Genomic DNA, 15,797 nt, shown 5'->3' on the forward strand with positions numbered 1-15,797 from the left:
CCCTGAAACCTCCCCTCTGCCATTATTCATCCACACAATTAAACAGGCGGACTGGTCTGGTCTTTGTGCTTTAGAAACTACAATGCCCTCTGGACTCTAGCAGAGGCTGAGGAGGAAATAAAAGTCCCCTCCTTCATTGACTCTGTGTCATCTCCAGTTTTTATCGCTGAGCTTGTACATAAAATCTGTAGCTGTTCTGTTCCTGAGGAAACCTCTGCTGTTACAAATGTTCAAATTCATACTCTGCAAATGAAAATCTACATGTGCTTAAAAATGCATTGAGGTTTATGACCCAGGTAAATCAGTAATGGGAAAACATGTAATACTTTGAGTACTACACTCTAAGTGGCTCCGTTTTTTAAGTGAAAGATTTAGAGAAAATCAGACCTTTCTGTCTGGTGATCACACACATTTTGAAGCTGTTCTGAATTAAACTGTTTGTTTAACTTCTAACTTTAAGAATATGAATCTAAATCTTTAGTTGCTCAATAGACAAACAAGGCATGTAGGCCTTATTAAAGCTTTATTCTCTCATAATGAGGTGCCTCTTTAGGCTTAGATGTACTCTAACTATTGTTATGCTTCCATGTACTGTAAATCTTCCTCAAGTATTCTTCCCTTTGTAATCTCATGTAGATGAAACAGGTTAACCATTTAATTCTTGCATAGCGTTGCTTCCTTTCAAGTCATCTTTATGTTTCTCTTCTTTGTATCTCATTTTGAATTTTCCTTTGCAGTGCTGGGAATATGGCATCTCTCTCTGCCGGGAGCTGGCTTTCCAGTACGAGACTTTATATGATTATCAGAGCCTCAGCTGGATAAGGGTGGGTACAGTCTGGCGTGCTTCCTGTTTTCTCCTCTCATGATCAAACAAACATCCACTGTGAGATTCCCAGCTCCATCATATGCATTGTGAAGTGTGTGCAGCATCAAAAACACAATGTCCTAATTACCTGTGCACGCCCACACTCATCAGGAAATGCAGAGGATTCAATAATGCGTGTGATTAAATCGTTATTAAACATGACTGTTTTGCATGTTTATTATTCTGTGACAGAAAATGGAAGCAGCGTACTATGACAACATCATCGAACAGCAGAGGATTGAGCCAGAGTTTTTCCGAATGGGCTTCTATGGCAGGAAGTTTCCTTTCTTCCTCAGGGTAAGGCTTACTAAATCTAGTCTCATCTTGTCTGTTCTGACACAGTTATGATTCTGCTGATGCAGGGAAAGCTAGAATGTTCAGGCTTCAGGAGGCGACAGTGTCAGCTAGAGTAGCTCATGCAAGACAGACAGAGAGCCTGGATGAGAAGTTGATACTGAAATATGATTAAATAAATGAGTAGCTGTAAATCTAAGGGTGTGACACTGAAAATATACTTTCAACTATGGTGTGATTAAATCTTTAATTCGTTTAAAAAAAACTGTAATTATCCTTTTTTATATTTACAATGATAAGCAATACAGTAGTTTCTCTACCAATGATTTGAGCCACTAATATAATGAATCTCATCATAATCCGTATCCAGTTTCATCTTGTGGCATATATATATACATTTTTTATTTGATGTCTTTATTTTGAACATGTAAAAGTAAAATAGAAAAAAAAACAGAAAAAGCATACAAGGAAAAAAAAGAAATAGTTATATAAAAGCAACAAAATCAATATTAGCTAGTACTGAAACATTTTACTTTACTAATATTGATGAGTTTGTCATGTCCACTCAGAGGGAGATAATATGTTTATGCTGTGATTAAAACTTGTTTCCAGTGCAACAACTAATACTTTTCCCCTTTCTGCAGAACAAGGAGTTTGTATGTCGCGGCTATGACTATGAACGGCTTGAGGACTTCCAGCAAAGGATGCTGGGGGAATTTCCACAAGCTATTGCCATGCAGCATCCAAACCAACCTGATGACACCATCCTACAGAGTGACGCACAGTGTATCCTATTTCTTTACATCAATCAACCAACTGGTTGTTTCAGCATGAAAACTTGCACTATGTGTTTATTATAGATTAGTACGGATCAAGAACATGATGGAGGTTTTTTTCACGAGTCAGACAGTTAAGGCATATGCTTTCTGTGTTTCTACTGAACATATCTCCTGCCCTTCTTCCTCTGTGAATATATGCATGTCTGTCTTTATGTCTGTCATTTCCTTGACACTTGGCTTTTAGATTTGCAGATCTATGCGGTGACTCCAGTTTCAGACATCTCTGATGTGCCTCAGCTGGAGCGTGTGCCCGAGAGGATCAAGAGCTTCTACCGCATAAACAATGTCAGCCGCTTCCACTATGACAGGCCTTTCCACAAGGGGCCCAAGGACCGTGAGAATGAGTTCAGGGTACGTTGAGCTAGCAGTGCCCCTCTCAGTCCATCTCTGCAGCACAGTTAGTGATAGTCACAAACATACAGACATTTCAAAAGAGAGAGTGAGCTCAAGCGTAAAACAGAAATTCTTGGCTGTCAGACATCAGTAAATCACAGATGTCAAGAGATGGTTATACTTGATCAAACTGGTGTCTGTTTCACGCAGGGCCGTGCTGAGCTTCTCAGTTTCTTAGAGTATGGGAGCAGGAAATGATGCAGCATCCAGGTTTTCACAGCAGAGTAGTATCATGCCTTTAATTTGGAAATGTGTGTTTTATCATCTGCCCCAAACACCTTTGACTCATAAGCATTATCAGCATAGCAATAGAGTTTAAATCTGTGGGATATTTGTAAAAAAGGTGAAATTTCACAGGTAAAAAGTGTGGGACTGAGGATTGAGCCCTGAATTTTGTATATCTTAGGTAAATACTTTATTGATTTTAAAGGTGACTAATCTATTTATCTATAAATGAAATAGTCATGACTGAGTTAGAAACAATTATAGTTAAAGATCTGGGATAAACACATTTCTGGACGTTATTAATTTAGAAATAACAGCCAAAAACTTAGCTGATCTGCTTATAACATTTCAACTTGCACGTAAATTTGATTAATAAGTTGCCAAGCTCGGAAAGAAAGTTAACTATTTTATCTATTATATTTATTAGTATGTTAAGTCATTTTATTACTAAACTCCTCCCTACCCTTTCAAGTGAAAAGCGCCCAGAAGAGAACATGAATTGATAATTATCTCAGGTAAAATAAACAAAACAGCTTCAAATATGGAAGACGATTTTGTGCACAGATTGAACCCCATCACTCATTTTAGGAAGCTGGGTGAGAAAATGGCTTTCAGAGATGCAAGATTAATTTTTTATAAGCTTGTATCATGATGTCCAAACAAAATCAAATATCTGTTGCTTTCTGGTCAGGTTTTAAATGTATTTGATGTCAAGGGAGGTTTCAAATAACACAGCCCAATTCAGTCCAATGCAGTCATTAAAAACTGCAAAAAGATACATAAACCAGCATCATTTCAGAGTTTTTGTTAACAAATTAGATCCTCTGTCAGTTTGAAGTGGCTCTGTAGAAATTTAAAAATTGTGCTTTGGATATTTTTTATTCCCCAAAATGTGACTTCTGGCACCCTTTGTAATTGTAACTCAAAGTAGTCTCTTCCTTAACTGCAGGTGCATTAGTCATAATCACTGCAAAATGATGTAATGTGGCAAGAGGAAAAGTTTCTAAATTCATGACGCAGAAGCCAAAGACAGAACACTGCAGTAAAAAAAAGGACAGAAGCAGCAGCTCATTTATTTAGTTTAATGCATTTTTTGTGTATACAAATACACAGAAAACCAGTTAACCAGTCACATTATCAATGTCAGATGATAAAAAAGCAAAACACAATTTCCTGGAGTCAATATAATAAAGATGTTTTCAAACTTGATTTAGTTTTGTATCGGACCACATTATGCTACTTTTTCAATAAAATTGAGCACAAAGAAAGAAGGACAACCCAAAACATGGAACAACATTTTCAACATTTTTCTTTGAGATACTGCTTCTAAAGGTGAATAGAGAAATTTTTTTACTATTTAGGTTTCATTTTCTGCTGATCCCCTTATCCGTTAAACATTGTCTGCTCTAATTCTGGTGTTTTCTGTTGTTACTTTATGCACCCACATCAAAAAATACAGCTTACACTGCTGAAAAAAAACACTGCAACCAGGGCATCAGAGACTTGGACCAGACATGACACACTACTGTAGTTTCCTCTGACACACTTACCTAAATTTGGAATCAAACCCCAACAGGACTTTTGCACCTCACTGAACTGACCTACATGCTACACTACAATGCTGTTTTTAAGGCAGCAGTCTTCGCAGCCTTGTCACATTTCTATTATATCATGCTGTCAGCTCTCCAGTGGACCCTCCTGATGTTAACAGATGTGGCTGATAGACTGCATAACCCCTGTTATCTCTCCCTGCTTGTTTAACAGAGTCTGTGGATCGAGAGAACAACCCTGATCCTCTCCCGTCCTCTCCCGGGGATCTCCCGCTGGGCCGAGGTGGAAAGGAGAGAAGTGGTGAGGAGCTCAGAACATTCCTCTTCTCTATCGTCACATAAAGCAGACGCAGCTCCCTGAGGGCTATGACTGTTTTCCTAAGCTTTCTTACGGCAGTTGGGTCAGGTTAACTGTGTACATTTATTTTCAGGTGGAGGTGAGCCCTCTCGAGAATGCTATTTATGTGGTGGAGAATAAGACCCAGGAGCTGCGGACTCTGATCAGCCAGTATCAACACAGACAGCATCATGGCAACATCAACCCGCTCAGTATGTGCCTAAATGGGGTCATCGATGCTGCTGTGAACGGAGGCATCGCCAGATATCAGGAGGTAAAAGGAAGTTCATGGGTAGATAAAGGGAATTTGAGTTATGATTGAATTGGTGTTCATCTTTTGGCTCATTTGCTTCTACAACAGGCCTTCTTCGATAAGGACTACATCAGCAGTCACCCAGAGGACACGGAGAGGATCACACATCTGAAGGATTTGATGCAGGAGCAGGTGAGACTCACCTCTAAAGTTTCACCACATGTAAATCCACTGGTTAAAAACGCTCACATAATGGTGTTGTAAACATCCTCTTTGGTGCTTTTCCATTTGATGTCACATAACAGGTGCACATCCTGGGAGTGGGTCTGGCTGTTCATGAGAAGCTGGTGCATCCAGAGATGCGCCCCCTGCACAAAAAGCTTGTGGACCAGTTCCACATGATGAGGACGGGTTTGCATCATGTGAGTTGTCCAACATGTGGCTCAGTTTTTTATCTTTCTGTTTGTGTCACTGCTGAAAAGGAACACTGGCACCTTTTTTCCCATACATATATTTGTCAAAAAACGGCATTACCTTTATGTTTTTATATGCAAGTGTTCCAATGCATGGTATACGCAGTGTGAATATTCAGAGTAGTATATGGTTGGGTCCCAGCAGGGTGTGCCTGGTGTGGATCGATTTGGCCCTGCAGGCTGCCAGGGGGTCAATTCTCCAAGGGGGATCCTCTCCTCACACAGCCACATGAGCCCTGAGAGTGTACGCCTCATGCACAGACACAGGTTAGCACACACACACACACACACACACACACACACACACACACACACACACACACACACACACACACACACACACACACACACACACACACACACACACACAGTCTTGAACCAAGACTGTTACCCAAGAGGAAAAGAGAGCATGCAAATAAACAACTTAACACTAGGGATGTTCATTTCAAGTATTTTCCATGTGCGATCTTCGGAAATGTTAACAATCAATTATCGATTATCATAAAAAAATATAGAAACGTTTTCCTTGTGAAAAACAATGCCAAATGTGTTTTTTTCCCCTGAATTAAAGTTTAGAACTGACGGTATTAAATAGCTACGGGTCGTAATGAGGTGTTCAAAACACTGAATTTCAACGTGTGGAGCAGGCTCATAATCTATGCGGACATACAGTCACATAAAGTGAAGGCTCAGACTACAACATGGGGATTTACTGCAGCAAGGGAACAAAACAGAAACATATTTTAGACTCACAGTGTCCAGTTTTCTGTCTACTATTTTATTATAGAGAAAAATAAGCATGTGTACGTGGTCAGGTGTCAGCCGGGAGTGCAACCAGGTCATAATCAGTCTAGCGACGGAGAAAAAAAGCGCTCGTGGAGACCTGTTACTCAGTCTCATCCATCAGCTGAGCGACTCCGCTGTACACAACACCTTCAGTCAGCTGATTCACATTGAAACATGCTTTAAACTTCAAACACCTCCATGATAGCTGAATGTAATATAAGACCACATCATGTTTGTTCCACGTGATAGATAATTGAAACAAAAAAATGTGTTCGAGTACGTTCTTAACAATCAATTGATCGATAGTCAATTAGTTGTGAACATCCCTACTTCACACCAATTCTTTTGAGCAGCTGGGGATGATATGATGGTCCCAATTAAAACTGCAGCACCAGAATCGAAAGCTGTGATAGATCAAGACTTGAATCTCAAAGATAGCTGCTCTAACGACAGAAGATAAGCTAAACTGTCCTCTTTTCCTCCAAATTTCTGAAAACTAGAGCATGAAATTTAGCTGTGTGCAGCACTAGGCAGACCTAAACACACATACACACACACACACACACACACAGGCATTCATTGACACGCAGAGACAAATATCTTTTACAATCTCCAACATCGTCTCTGTCCTGCAGCCCTCTAAACCTCCAGGGTTCAATCCGTCACTCGTCCTCCTCCCTGTCCTCGCACACATCGAGCGAGGCAGGAAACCTTGTCATAATGACAGACGGCCTGATGGGGGAGCACCCGGAGGAAGCATTACACATGCAGGTAAGGTCTGACAGAGAGAACAACGCTAACATGACTGCACTGAAAATGCTCTGAAATTAAACTGCATATTAACTTCCCATCTAATCAAATATAACAGCAGATTAACCAATGACAGAAAATATATTTGTATTGTTCTTTTTAAAAAAGATTTTGTTATATTTAGAATACATTTTGTTTGCAGCCGAGTCCCTCCTCCTCCAGCCTGAGCTCTATTCGTTCTAACTCTTCCCAGATTATTAACTCGGCTCCCTCAAGCGCCAGAGGTAAGTAACTTGAACGCAGACAGACACACAAGAGATGGATTCAGAGACTTAAACTGTTATTACTCTATTCTGTCTAACCTCAAAATATTTCTTTTCTTTTCATTATTATAGAATTATGGAGGTTTTATCAATCATAGATGCAAAAGAATAAGAAAGCATATATTTGATACCCTAATTGTCTCATATAGTAGAAGTTAGCCAGTTTAAAGAATACCTTCATTAATAGGAAGGAAATGTATGCCTCAGCAATTTAATATTGAATTACAATCCTTCATCCAGGCTCCCCATCATTGCCTGATAAAGCTAAACACAACCGAGAAGTGATGATCCTGTTGCCGTCTCACCGCGAGAGAGCCGGCAACTCCATGTACTACAACATGGCAGAGAACGGACAGGTAAGGCAGATATACAGAGGTGGAATGATCCTTTAATTAGTGAAATGCAACCATGTCTGTAACTGCAAATATGTACTGTGACATTACAATACTTACAGGCATTAAAAGAAAATCTAGAGTCTAAAATCTAAATCTAAAACACTACTTTTTCTTCCTTGCTCTCTACAGAACAACCACATGCAGCGTGCCTTACTCCAGCAAGTTAGCCCCTGTAAGCCGTGTGCTGATCCTCACATGAACCTACCAGAGAAAGGTAACACACATGCACGACTTCAAATGTACAGTGTAATGAATGTGAGGCATATAGCATGGTGTGTATTGACATACTTCTATGTTCCCTCTGCAGTCTTTCCCAACACTCCTAACAGCTGGAGCCTGGATGGAGAGAACAGGGAGCAGGTGTCCTACATACCGGCTTCCACAGGAGGAGCCATGATGCCTCCAGTCCCACCCAGGTCCTTCCCACCAGGTAACTTTTACCTCACAACCAAGAGTTTACATGAAGGTAGATGTTTTAAATGTACTTTAAAACAGACTTTTTCATCTCTATTTTAATGCTATTTTCTTTGAATTTCTTTTTCAGGACACTTCCTGATGCACTGTGATGCATATCACCACCAAAGCAGTGACCCCCCTCCTGCTCTGCCTGTCCGCTCACTTCGAAAGGTACAGACATCAGAGGGATTATTAATTTATACAGATTTCAGGATTAAGTCCTGAGACTAAGGCTGTTTTCGAAACCACCTACTATACTAGCAGTACATACTGTTTGGACCGAAATTCAGTATGTAGCATGTAATATGTGAAAAAGAGCAAAATCTGTAGTGTGCCAAAACTCCCCGATGTCTTACTGATTTGGGCAATTTCTCAGTGTGCATCGGAGCAGTCTGCCTCGCGTACTGTTTTCCACAATGCACAGCACTAATGTTATGCTTCTTTTTATTCTTTTTTGATGGTGGCGCTCAGTTTTTAGGTGCTGTAAAAATCATTAAATTCCATATAAACCTTGGGGCGCTGGTGGCCTAGCAGTCTAAGCACCCCACATACAGAGGCCACAGTCCCTGTGGCAGGGGTCGCCTGTTCGATTCCCGGCTGGCTTCATTTCCTGCATGTCTTCCCCCGCTCTCTACTCCCCACATTTCCTGTCTCTATTCAGCTGTCCTTACAAAAAAAGGCAAAAAGGCCAAAAATATAACTTAAAAAAAATAATAATAATAATTCCATATAAACCACCTCTTAACTTTTTAAATGATAAATGATGCTAAAGAAGCAGTTTATCTATCAACTTGGCCGTTGTTTACTTCCGCTTTCCGAAACCGGAAATCCAGTGACGTCTGGCTCAGCATGCTGCAACACAGATCAAACGGAACAGTCATACTACATACTAAATCCAAACGCAGTTTTTAGTAGGCAGGACCTACTGCCTACTACATTCGTAGGGAGTGTGTAGCAGGCTGTTCGAAAACAGCCTATGGCTAAGTCTCTGAAGACTAAGACTGAGACAGTTTGAGACATAACACCTTTGTAGAAAAAAAAAGATGTATCATGTATTATACTGCATTTTCTTGGTTTTTGTGCAAGCAGTCACAACTTAAATTCATGAAACATACCAAAATAAAAACTCGGGCAAAGCACAAGTATGTCAAAATGACACTGAAATGCAGTTTATGTGTAACTATACAACATTTTTTGCTCTTATTTTTGCTCAAATTGCTGCAGTCCAGACTTCTTATCAATCCCTCCTCCACGTCTTGCCTTTCTGTCCTGCTTTTTCCTTTTCATTGTTGTATTCCTCCAAGTTCCTTTTGCTTGAAATGTGCACCTCACGAAGATATAGATGAAATTTCAAACAGACTTTGAAAAACACATTTTGAATTTTCTAAATGATATCTTCAGTCTCTTGTCATGGTGACTCTGCCCTCACAGAAGCTCCCACACAGCATCTTTATTCAAAGCTCATTTATTAAACAGACAATCGTAGTGTACCTCATAACTGAGAGCAGTCTAGTGCCTTTTTTATTCCAGTTGTCAAGTCATAATTACAAAGCCTTATTCAAGTGCCTCTGTGTTCAATAAACTGACAATGCTAGTGTGATGAAGTAGGTGTTAACTCTTTCATTTTCTACTTCCAGTATTCCTGTGAGCATGTGAAAGCAGCATGATAAGTGTTCAAGCTGGTACAACGCTGAAGGATCTGTCTTTTACTTTAGGTCAAGAGAAATACACACATCACACCTAATTGTTCTTTCTCTTCAGTCTCCTCTCCACCCGATCCCCGGCTCTCCCACCAGTCCTCAGTCCGCTCTGGGTGGCAGTAACTCCACCTTGTCAGGCAGCGCCAGCAGCGGCGTCTCCTCTCTGAGTGAGAGTAACTTCGGAGGTCAGTATCCAGAGCCCGGCCCCATCAGGAACGATGCCCTGGAACCTCTTCCCAGTCACCTGTGGTCTCCCCCTGATGAATACCTCCCCTCTCCCTACCTGCACATCCACTACGGCGGACCAGAGATCGACTCCATGGACCCCGTCCGCCCATTCCACTTCCGCAGCCCCACCTCACACCCCCACCCGCACAGTCACCCACATGGCCACGCTCACGGCCACCCCGGAATGGACCCGCACTCCCACGGGCCGCCGCCTCATCACCACCCTCCCACTCACGGCCCTCACCACATCCCGTACCGCCGGCCTCAGCCTCCGGCTGTGCCGCCGAAACCCTACCTTAGAGAGGGCTGCATCCCCGAGGAGGACCTGCCGCCTCAGCCCATCCCGCTGCCCCGCAGGATCTTCCACTCCCCTCACGGCCACAGGGAGGAGCAAGGGAAGCACCCATGGGAGCAGTGCATCAGTGAAGAGCATGAGGAGACACAGTGATGAGCCGCGGCTACATTTACCTGAAAGCTTTCTCTTCTCTCGTCTTCCTGCCTTCATTTGCACTGAGTTTAAAGGGCGGTCATAGAAAGAGTCTTGTGTGTTTGGTGTGCTCTTCTCGGTGCTCATGAAGGCAAGAAAAGAAGAAATGAATTTCCATGATTCTTCAGAAACCACAGGCACAACTGCCCTCAGAGCTCTGTGTGGCCTCTCAGATATGAGAAAAAGAAAAAGATCCGTCGAACAATAACACAGACTAACTTTGTTCGGGAAATTGATATTGATTGTACACACTTGTACAACTTGTCCGTGAGCATGTTTTTTTCATTTGTGAAATACAACAACCGGGATCTCATCATCCCAGGTGCAGTATAAGCTCTGAACTCTCTTAATTTTTGTTTTCCTTGTCATTTTCACAACAAGAGGCAAATCCAGAAGGTTCTGACTCACGGTGAAGTGACTTCTACGCTTTAAAAGCTTCGAATTCTTATTTTATTTTGATAAATAAATACAAAATACATTATAGTGTTTTCAAATGCTTATGTCCGTTATGTTTTTTGAAACACTGTTAAGTGCTCCTTAATAGTGAATCATATCAAATGGCACACTGTAATATGTGTTGCTGTTGGGCTGTCATTAATCGCAGGTCTCTAAAGTTGGACTCTCCTCTTGGACCAGCATCTCAAGGGACATGAACTTTAGTCAGTGATGATTTCTTGTCCGTACCACATGTACGGAAACCTACGTGAATGTATTCAGATGAGATGTTCTATTTGTGTTGCACAAGCTGCAATGCTGTCTTTTTGTTCAAGTGCTTTAAGTTCAGTCTCTGTTGCAGAAGTTTCTGTTTGTCTCTTTTGTGTGACAAAGATATCTCCAGAAGTCAAAGTGTGGATAAGACGAGATGAAACGAGAACTCTGCACACCTCCACCACCTGCTGGACGCTTTTAGCTAACTTCCACACCGCTCCCACTCTCTCTCTCTCCCTACTTCTATTTCCTCCTCTGCATGGCTGTCAGACCATATCAAGCAGTGAGCGCTGCACCTGGACAGCTGCAGTGTGATGTGTTGTGACTGACGACGCTGTCCGGACCCCACGCCCCATCCCAAGATGCTGAGTGGATCCCACTCAGACAATATCTGGAATCGCCTACCTGCCTTAAGTGCACTCAAATGCAGTTTTACCTCTCATCCGGACTGTGAGAAGCTCATTAAGGACAGCCGCTGTCCTTTTCATTCTGCTCACTAAATGCTCCCTGAAAGAAAAAAATAAGATGTCTACCTATAGTGATGTTTTTGTATGGCTTTGTCCCGCTTTGGTTTCAGATTGTTGTTCAGTTCGTAGCGCTAATATTTCTTCTTCTGCCTGCGGCTCTTTCTCAATCACCTTCTGTTGTGTGAAAACTAAAGATGTGTTTCAGAAGACTGAGAGAGAGGTTTTACTTTTTGTGGAGCAGAAGAAGCGCGCTCTTTATTGTGATGAAGTGGGTTTGGAAGGATATAGCTAATATTTTAACAATTACTTGTTTTTCCTGGTTGCTGTTTTTTCTTTTGCAGGTGGATGCTTTGTGTTACTGTACATCGAGTTGTCAGCTGACGAGACAACATCTATTTTTGTATGTGAGATCATCAGTTATGTGAACATATTTCAGAAACCGTACTGAGACAGGAGGCCAAGGTACTGCATGAGCTGCTGTACTGTGTATGGAAATGGACCTGAGGTTAGATAGTAAATACAGTATGTGAGTATCTCTTGTGAGCTTGGTGGCGTTGAGGATAACTGGTGACTGAAGTGATACTCAAAATATAGGTACAATAGAATTTTTCAATGTAAATTCTGTTATTGTACATACAGCAGTATTGTGAAATATTTTTGAGAATTATTGCAGAGGCCCCAAAAAGGTGTATTGTTGTTTTGTGTATATACATGTACTCCAGAGATCAATGTAATTGATAAATATCTATAATCAGTGTTTGAAAAAGGACAAAATCCATTAGACCGTGACTGTCTGCACCGTTCTTGACTTTGAGTCCTCTCATATAAATACTTTATACACTTTTCAATGTGCTCTCCTGTACATATGGTGTAAGCATGATCAAACAGTGTTTGGTTGTAAAAGTGGTTTTCCTACTCCCATAACTGCTGTGGTATGGAATTCATTAACGATGCCAAACATTAAAGACAATCTTTTATCAGCTCTAACTCCTCCTGTTTGCTTTTCCTTTGATGTGTGGATCAGTACATGGAGTGGACAGTAGAGGGCGCCGTTCGTCACAAAATACATGAAGTAGACACTGAAGTGTGTGTGCGCTTGTGTTGGATGGAGATGTTTTCCTTTAAAGGAGCTTGATGAATTGATACAAATGAGCCACATGACATTTTGAAGATAATAAGAGAGAACAAGCACCTCCATTTTCACCTTCCTCAAAGCTTTAAAGAGTGTATAGCAAAGTTCAGCCCTCTGTTCAGCTGTCTAATCTAACTCGACATTTTTTTTGTTATATTTGGGGGGCATTTTGCCTTTAATGGATAAGAGAGAGTGGGGAGTGGAGAGTGGGGGATGATATGCAGCAAAGGGGCACGGCTAGGAGTCAAACCAATGAACACTACGATGACAAGGGCAGGAGTGAGTTAAAGCGTGTTCAGAGAGAGGGACTTTGAATGTCAACACTATCCCTCCCAACCAGATTTCCTCTTAGCTCCCCAACACAGATCGGTGTGTGCAGTCATGATAGTGCCGGACTCATAACCAATCAGAGGACGTAGTATGGGCTGCCCCTTAACCAATCAGAACAGAGGATTGGAGATCAGCTATGATTGGTCCATCATAACAGGAACGAGGGGAATAATAATATTGCTTGATACAAAGGCATTAGAAAACGCAGAGATTTCTCAATAGTCTTAAATTACTTCACTTACCAATGAGTACCGATGGGTATTATGACCTTTTCTCCAAACCCAGCAGAAAAAAGTTGTTTTTTACACCATTTCTACCAACAGCAGCTTTAACGTTTTTTAATCACTACTCAAACAGTGTTGTATTCTTCTCAGAACAAAGCTGTTTTGCCAAACACAGCTTTGTAAATTAAGTAAAATATCTTTCTAGCATTGAGGGGTAGGCTACACTTGGCAAATAAGATAAGATAAGATAAGATAAGATAAGATAAGATTGGATATTACTTTATTGATATAGTTGTTACAGCAACCCAGACATAAGTACAATCAAGAAGAATTTTCAATAAGTAAAACTAGCTAGTTAGTCTTTGTCTCACTCATTTTCACTGGCACTGTACTGGACAGTCCATTGATGAGGCTAACTGACTACCCATGTGTCTCTTTAAACACTGCAGATGCTTGTTCTAAAAGTCAAAAGGATCATGCTGAACTTCCTAAAGCAAGAGGGGGGGGGGGGGGGGGGGGGGGGGGGGGAAATCCCCCAACACAGTAGAATCCAGTCACCAGAAAAAAGGGATATTTATACACTGATGCACAAGACAAAGCTTTCAGATGCCAAAAAAAGACTATTGTGCAGAGTCATCTGAATGAGTTTGCTGAAACATTTCCAAGTAGTAATGAAAAATCAAAAATGCTCTTTCTGTTCTGCACAAGTAACTCAGATGTGAAGAATTCCACTTGTTTTGATGGCTTTTAAACTCATGCTAGAAGTAACCAAAATAATATGAAGAAAAATGTTACAGTGCATATCATACACAGCAACCTAAAATTAACAAGTAAATTTGGAGCCTTAAAATGCAAATACTCATGCAAAGTATAAGACCTTGAAAATGTTACTAAGTACAGGACTTGAGTAAATTCACTTAGTGACAAGCCGACACTCGTGTGCCTTGGTGCGGGAATGAATGTGTGAAACAACGTGTCAAACAACCCCTGGGGTCCACTACTGAAGGAAAAATAAAAGAGAAAAAAAGACAAACTCTGGAGTTGCAGTGACAGCTAAGGTCCCTGCTCTCTCCAGCTCAAGCTTCACTCTGTCACTAACAGCCTACTTTGATATTCAAATGTATCACATGCAGCCAGACTGAAAGTCAGACTTCAGTGTCCATAAAAAGACCAAAAATAGCGTGGTGTTAATAAAAAATGTGTGGTTGTATTCATGAATATCATGAGCATGGATCTGCTTCAAAGTCATTTAGCTGCAGCTCAGTAATGAGTACTGATGTACGGCCTACAGGTGGCACAAGTGACCCAGAAAGACTTCCTGGGGATTAGTTAAAAATAATTTGATTTCTTTGAAAATGCATGACAGCGCACAGTTGAAACACATTATTAAAGAAGAAGTACCATACTGACTGTAGATACTCTTATGATGTTAAATAATGGTATTTGAACTTACTGATTTTAAGAGAGAGATAGATAGATAGATAGATAGATAGATAGATAGATAGATAGATAGATAGATAGATAGATAGATAGATAGATAGATAGATAGATAGATAGATAGATAGATCAAAAGAAAAGGCCCTTTCATGCCCAAAGATGAAAAAAGGCAGAACCTCAAGGCTCCTCCTTGTCATGCTTTACCCTTGTCGTTTGTTGGACTCTGGCTGAATAACAGTGAACTTGTAGGCGTGGGCTGCGAGTGTTTGAAAGCGAGTGTGTCTTTGGTAACAATGAGGACTGTGTGCACTCTCAGTGTCTCGCAGATCCATGATGCAGGCACGAAAGAGAGAAAAAAAAAGGGAAAAAGAGAGAAGAGTTAGGATGAAAGGATCCTCACTGCCTCTCCGGAGGTTGATGATGCTGTGGTGCATGCTGATGCAGGAACTGAATTTCATTTTTTACACCATCACTGAGGCTCCTCTCATTCTCTCTTCTCATTTTTATGCCGTTTTTCTGTCTCCCTTACAAACTCCACTGTTAAAAAGTCTCAGTGTATTTTGTCTTAGGGGACACAGAGTGAGTAAATTTACTCTAATGATGTTCTCTCTGCACAATACTCAATGTGATTCTGAGTCTGGTCTTTGTTAGCGCACACTTGCATGTTTCTTGGCATGCAGGCAGAGCTTTTTTCTCTACTGGGGTTGCTCTGTCTCATTTTGCTGTTATTGTTTGGGGCACAGGAGCACAATGATGTGAAAAGCGTCTCTCATAAATTCTGGCAAGTGGAACGACAAGGTGCCATCAGGCCTGTTTTCAAAGAAAACAAAAATAACCTGGATCTGGCTTTGAATCTCTTTGTGTCCTCGTTTTTCTCCTCCTGAACATGTGTTCCTGTGCAGCTGCTACTTTATTAATTTGACATTGATTGGGTTCAAATGCTGTTTCTAGCGCCTGTGGAGAAAAACGAACAGACTGACATGTTTTTGTGCCACAAAAAAAAAAAGAGATAAAACTAGGACACATACATCCGGAAACAAAGACTTTTAATAAATGAAACAATACTAATAAATAAAGATTAAACAAGATGCACATTCAAAATAAAATCCAACAAAACGAACATAACACTGAACAGTAAAGTACAG

At 41.0% G+C, this 15,797-nt stretch overlaps 1 protein-coding gene across 1 annotated transcript in view; it reads left to right on the top strand.

Moving 5' to 3' along the window:
• Positions 1 to 12,516, top strand: part of LOC117820898 (dedicator of cytokinesis protein 3-like) — a 61,941-nt gene extending 49,425 nt beyond the window's left edge. The window contains exons 41-56 of the mRNA XM_034694830.1: positions 738 to 824; positions 1,058 to 1,162; positions 1,804 to 1,945; positions 2,183 to 2,349; positions 4,381 to 4,467; positions 4,598 to 4,777; positions 4,865 to 4,948; positions 5,062 to 5,178; positions 5,375 to 5,496; positions 6,651 to 6,786; positions 6,968 to 7,049; positions 7,329 to 7,444; positions 7,613 to 7,697; positions 7,791 to 7,913; positions 8,028 to 8,110; positions 9,701 to 12,516. Coding sequence (XP_034550721.1) covers positions 738 to 824; positions 1,058 to 1,162; positions 1,804 to 1,945; positions 2,183 to 2,349; positions 4,381 to 4,467; positions 4,598 to 4,777; positions 4,865 to 4,948; positions 5,062 to 5,178; positions 5,375 to 5,496; positions 6,651 to 6,786; positions 6,968 to 7,049; positions 7,329 to 7,444; positions 7,613 to 7,697; positions 7,791 to 7,913; positions 8,028 to 8,110; positions 9,701 to 10,315 — 2,331 coding nt within the window. The 3' untranslated portion in view covers positions 10,316 to 12,516. The remainder of the gene's footprint in view (positions 1 to 737; positions 825 to 1,057; positions 1,163 to 1,803; positions 1,946 to 2,182; positions 2,350 to 4,380; positions 4,468 to 4,597; positions 4,778 to 4,864; positions 4,949 to 5,061; positions 5,179 to 5,374; positions 5,497 to 6,650; positions 6,787 to 6,967; positions 7,050 to 7,328; positions 7,445 to 7,612; positions 7,698 to 7,790; positions 7,914 to 8,027; positions 8,111 to 9,700) is intronic.
• The last annotated feature ends 3,281 nt before the right edge of the window (positions 12,517 to 15,797 follow it).

Source organism: Notolabrus celidotus, chromosome 11 (genome assembly GCF_009762535.1).
Source record: "Notolabrus celidotus isolate fNotCel1 chromosome 11, fNotCel1.pri, whole genome shotgun sequence".
Taxonomy (NCBI): domain Eukaryota; kingdom Metazoa; phylum Chordata; class Actinopteri; order Labriformes; family Labridae; genus Notolabrus; species Notolabrus celidotus.